General features: G+C 40.7%; 1 protein-coding gene across 1 annotated transcript; it reads right to left on the minus strand.

Moving 5' to 3' along the window:
* Positions 1–4030, minus strand: LOC142010286 (left-right determination factor 2-like). Its single transcript, XM_074988589.1, has 4 exons — positions 3766–4030; positions 2489–2735; positions 1259–1498; positions 1–340 (listed from the first exon to the last, which is right to left on the minus strand). The coding sequence occupies exons 1-4, from the start codon at positions 4028–4030 to the stop codon at positions 1–3; spliced, it is 1092 nt and encodes a 363-aa protein (XP_074844690.1).
* Between the last annotated feature and the right edge of the window lie 1330 nt (positions 4031–5360).

Below are 5360 nucleotides of genomic sequence, written 5' to 3' on the forward strand. Positions count from 1 at the left end.
CTACACCACTGCTATATTGTCCATAACGCAGCCACATTTTTCCACAATCATGTTAGGAAATTCAGCCACTTCAATCTCTGTGTAGTTCCCCTTCTTGACGAGGTACATCATGGGAAGGGGGGAGCTCTCCACCACAGCGCAGGTTCTTTCCCCATAGCCAAAGTGACGCAATAGGCTCTTGGCCTGCACACAGCCCCCCATGCAGAGGTAGGCCTGGTACCCTGCAGGCTCAATAATCCAGTACTGAGTCCAGGTCAGCTCTCGGAAGTTGATGTAGTGTTCCTGCCGGCAGCAGATGGGTTTCTTCGTCATGGTTTCCTCCTTGCAGTCTCCAGGCCCCCTATCAAAAACGAAGTAATAATGTCACTGTGACTGGAACTCATGCTGAAAGATGGGGTGGAAGAAATAGTCTTTTGTCATTAACATTAGGGAAGGGCTTGAGCTGCAATGCTTTGCTCTGGATTATCACCCTGCCCCAAGAATTCAGGGAAGTTTAGATCCAAGGTGAGGGTTTAGCCATATTCTTAGTGCAAGTATTTAAGTACAGAAAGTCTCAGTAAATCTCCAGAGAGGAGAAGTAATGGAACTTCCTACTTATTCCTTTTGCAGTGATTTCTTTCCAACTGGGAAAACTCAGTCCGTTGGGTCTGAGTCTCCACTGCTACGCACCTTGTACAGTCCTTTACACTGTGCAAAGAGTAAAATGCTATCATATGGGAACAGGAGTGTTTTGCCCTGGCATGTTCATTTCCTTTATGTAAACGACTACACAAGACGCAATGAGTGGAGAACCAGTCCTTCTGTTTTCTGGCTCTGAAAAATTCAGTGCTATACCAGTCCAGATGTGAATGTCTCCTCTGCTCCCTCTGTGTTCTCATTATCTGAATGATTACTTGTGAATATACTGCAAGTAAAAAGCCTAATCAAAACTTCTAGGGATAGTTTGGATTTAGATCTGAACTTCACAATTGGTTCCTACTTCTAGATGGGGGTTAACTACAACCCCATTTCCAAATAGTCCAAATTTTAGGGAAACTTGGAGCCAAACTGTGTCCAAATTTTGCAGCTCATTTCATTTCTAATTTTGACAGATTACGTAACTCAGTATGCAACTTAGAGAACCCACAGCATTTTCACTTACCCATTTTAGCAGATTTGTAACTCAATCATGCCTATTCAAGCCTGGTCTGAAATTTTATCTTCAGTGTGAATTGGTAATCAAATACCAAAGACAGCATAGACTTGGTTTGACACATACCCGTATTCTTCCAGATTGAGGGTATAAAGGACCAGCTCGGGTTTGCCCAGGGCTTTATCCAAAGGATCCTGAGAGGTAAACTGCACGACTTTGGCCATTTCTGAGGCATAGCTGCCTAGCCTTTCTCCTTCAATCCAAATCTCCAAGAGCATTGGTCCGGGCTTCCTGGCTTTTAGCCAGTAATGTACAGCCTGGGTCACGTCAAAATTCGTCCAGCCTGATTCCATTATTGGAACCAACCTGTGTGACAAGGTGGGAACAAAAAGAGTCCATTTCAGGGAACTGAAGGGCACAAGACCTGGAACTCATAGCTGTCTTCAGCCAGGTAATGCCTGGTGAAACTCTATCTACAGCAATTGTATTACACCAGAGATGAATTTAGTTCTTACAGTTTGCCATGTGCCCTGACTGTGCAATCATTTTTAAATGAAAGCTATTATTAAACATTCACAAAAATAATTATTGGTTTAAGAGCCATACAGATATACTCAATGAGAAAATGATGAGGTACTAGCTAAAGAACTACTATATCCATGCACATTGAAGAATTTGTTAGTATGGAGTTCTGACAATGGAGGAACTAAGTCACCTGTGGCTTTGCTTCAGACTCCTATGTGGCCTCCTCAATGATTGAGCTCATAACCCTAGGTTTAGCAGGCTAGTGCTCAAGCCACCAAGCTATGCCTCCCCAAAGTCACCCTTAGGATAAGAAAGTGCAAGCCCTTTAAAAACAATGTCATTTATATCTGTTTTTGCCAGAGCTCCTTTGTGTCTCTAAAGTTTTCCACAGAAATTGGTTGTATAGCTTTCATCTGATCTTGATCTCAGTGAAATCAACTGCAAAACTTTCCTAGACATCAGTGGTGTAGAATTTACAGCCCATGTACAGAATTTGCATTGTTATAATGACCTGTGAAAGAAATCTTCAGAAAAAAGAAAAACCAGAAATCCATCAACATTTTCAAAACAGGAAACAGAAAAAGATATGAATCAGACCAAAGGCTATTAATCTCAGAGAATCCAGAGCCAATGCCTACAGTCTTTACTTAGGTGGGACTTGTGCCATAGCAAGGGCTTTGAGCTTGATTCTAATCACACTATTTGCTTACAGGTGTAGTTCCACTGGGTTCATTCGAATTTCTCCTGATTTAAGCAAATACAGAAGAAAACCAAATCAGGCCCAGTAAAACCAAGTTGCAGCTATATCCACATTAAAGGATCATTTCTTACCTGGAATCAATCAGGGAGGTCCTGTTGGCGCCATCAGCTTGGATCTGCACCCAGTACACACTGACTCTGGCATTTGTGACCGGCTTTTGAGATTGCCTGCTGGTAGGCAAGTTTGTTCTGTCCAGGGGCTTTTTGAAAAGTTTCAGTTCAGCCATTGTGACTTCACTGTTTTCAGGTATTCTCCCTTCCATGTCAAAGACCAGATTCTGGCGCGTAGTATCAGAATAGAGAACTTCTCCTGAAATGTCTGTGTACATTGGGAACAACAAGGAGACCCAGGTTCAGCATGATTTCCATCCTACACAAGCAAAGCCCTAACGCTTCCTTTTCATCCCTAATTATCACAACACACTCATCACACACTCCAAAGAGCAGTCACTTACTTAATCCTTAGACAGATACTAAATACCTCTTTTCTAATGCACATTTGAATTAATGCCTTATAAATACCCTCCTCATCTCCCTCTGCCTGGCTCAAAGCAACCTGCTATTTTATTTCCTTCAGAACGCAAAACCCCCAATGGCTGGGCATGCCTTTATTTTACAGATCTCTGTATGAAAACAGGCTGTTGGACTATTTTAAACAGAAAACTGGCTTTTGGCAACTGCCCTGGAAGTTAATGTAACTATTCTGAACACTGAACAGATTTTAAGAGAGTTTGTGTATAAATAGCACTTATCTGATATGTAAGCATAGTCAAAACTTTTCTGAAGGAAATCTTTTCTGACTGAAAACTGAGTTTTGATTAAACAAATCTTCCTATGAAAAATACTTGTTTTCAGAGTTTTGGGGGTTTTGGGGTTTTGGTTTTTTTCGGATTTTTTGGTCAAAAATTATAACTGACATTTTGTTTTTTTGTTTTAATCTAGAAACAGCAAAGCAGGGAGGAATTCATTTTGGGGGCTTTGAGTTTAAATGATTTTTTAAAACTTTTCTCAAAATTTTCTACTGCAATAAACTCACTTTTCAACCAGCTCTAACATCAGTTGTAATGACCATGCAATCTTAATTGTTATTCTTTAGTCTTTAAACCACCATTACTTTATGCATATGTTTTATTTACACATTTGTAAATAGGGCAGGGTCCTAAGCTGTAAAGTTCAGCTTCAAAAACAGATCCAAATCAAAATTTCCCCAAGTTTGCCATTTGACCCCATGATTTTTGTTCAGCCCACTGTGCACTTGGAATCCAGAAAGCCTGGATTTTCCCCAAATTCAGTGGGTTTTTGGTTCTGAGACTTTGCCAAGCTAACTGTAAGAATATTAGCATTGTTACCTGCATTGCCTGGGATTCCTCTCAGGATGCCAGCCAAACTTGGCAAGGCTCTTCTCTTCACTCTGTGGCGCCTCAACATGGAGATGTATTTGTCCCTTATGTGATCTGGGATAACTAGATTTACTAAGTCTCTCTTCTGAATTTTTGGAACCTCAGAGAGTCCCAGTTTTTCTAGCAAAGCCTCCTTGAGCTTTTTCTGTGTTAAGCCACTGGCAGTGGTGGCTAGGCAGAGTACACAGACCATCCAGCCAAGCCTCACGCTCATTCTCCCTCAGTCATCAATTAGCTTATCAGAATGGACTGATCACTGTCCCTAGAGGCTGCTCTTGGCAGAGATGCCTCTTCAAGTTCCCCAGCTGACTGAATGGGGACAGAACCTAATGTGCTGGATTTTTATAGCAAGTCCAGTCCCACTGGCACAACAAATTCCACAAGAGGAGGTGAAGCAGAGGACTTGAAAGGGACACTCTCCCATTGATAGTCACAAGACATATTAACACCTTTGTGTGCTGTAAAGTTAATATAAGAAATATTTAAGAGAGTCTCTAGCTATTTTAGGTTGGAAGAGGGTTTCCATTCTTTTTAGCTCCCTTTTCGCTTTTGCCTGCCACAGTTCATAATGGACTGAAATGTCTTGTGTTCTGTGAGGGTCAGAGTGAACATTTCTTAAGACTATGAAGCTATCATTTATGTACAACTCCCAGGAAGAAATAGTTCCTTCCACAAGATGCTCACAACCAGAATTCGTAAAACAATATATTTCAAATGCGTACATCATCAGCCACATGGGTGGAAGTTCAGCCTCAGAAGGATACAGATATTAACAATATTTAAATTCTAAATCATAAGGTTTTTGGGGCAGGGAGTGCTTTTATCTTTGTGGATATCTTTATGACAAGCCCATTCTTGAGGCTAAATAATCACAAATCCTAGCAGTTTGATGCCTTATTACCTTGCAAACTGAGTAAGATACTTTTGAAAGATAGAACTCGGCAAATGCATTTTTTTTAGAAAACTCCTCCTCCTCAATTTTCTCTGTTGTAGGTTTACAACACAGCTTATGTTTTAAAAATTGCTGCCTTATTAAAAATTCAGATTATCTTTTAGCAATGGTCAGAAGCCAAACTCTCCGCTTTTGAGGGATACTGTCTGGCCAGCTGTCCTCCTAACCCATCTCATTCTTTCAGCAATATCAATTTTCACAGCAGATGGCTGTCAACGGGAAACATAGCTAATCTGGCAAATCAGGTTGTGACTTTTTAAGATATCTTTTCAACTTTGAAATATCTATATCGTTTGCTTCCCTGGGGTCTGCGTGCATATCAATGGGAAAGCTAATACACCACCACAGAACAAGCCCAATGAAGAGGTAATTGAAAATAATATCTTGATCAAAGAAATGTTTCAGCAACTTTACAATTTTTGTATGAGTTCTAAGATCCTTTCCAGAAAGTGAAGTCGTGAAATTGACCCTTATAACTGTAGATGGGTCTGAACCCCCTTCAATAATCACCAGCATTCACTGTTGAATACTGGAACACTGGCATACAATCTTCTGGATTATGTCTGTGGTTCTCAGCCAAAGATATGTGTAC

Source organism: Carettochelys insculpta, chromosome 3, assembly GCF_033958435.1.
Source record: "Carettochelys insculpta isolate YL-2023 chromosome 3, ASM3395843v1, whole genome shotgun sequence".
In the NCBI taxonomy this organism is placed as follows: domain Eukaryota; kingdom Metazoa; phylum Chordata; order Testudines; family Carettochelyidae; genus Carettochelys; species Carettochelys insculpta.

What these genes read in the sequence shown, in the direction of transcription:
- LOC142010286 (XM_074988589.1), bottom strand. Translation starts at nt 4,030, where the DNA reads ATGAGCGTGAGGCTTGGCTGGATGGTCTGTGTACTCTGCCTAGCCACC. An exon ending in AGGAATCCCAGGCAATGCAG is followed by an intron (nt 2,736 to 3,765) that starts GTAACAATGCTA and finishes CAATGTACACAG; the next exon opens with ACATTTCAGGAGAAGTTCTC. An exon ending in CTCAATCTGGAAGAATACGG is followed by an intron (nt 341 to 1,258) that starts GTATGTGTCAAA and finishes CGTTTTTGATAG; the next exon opens with GGGGCCTGGAGACTGCAAGG.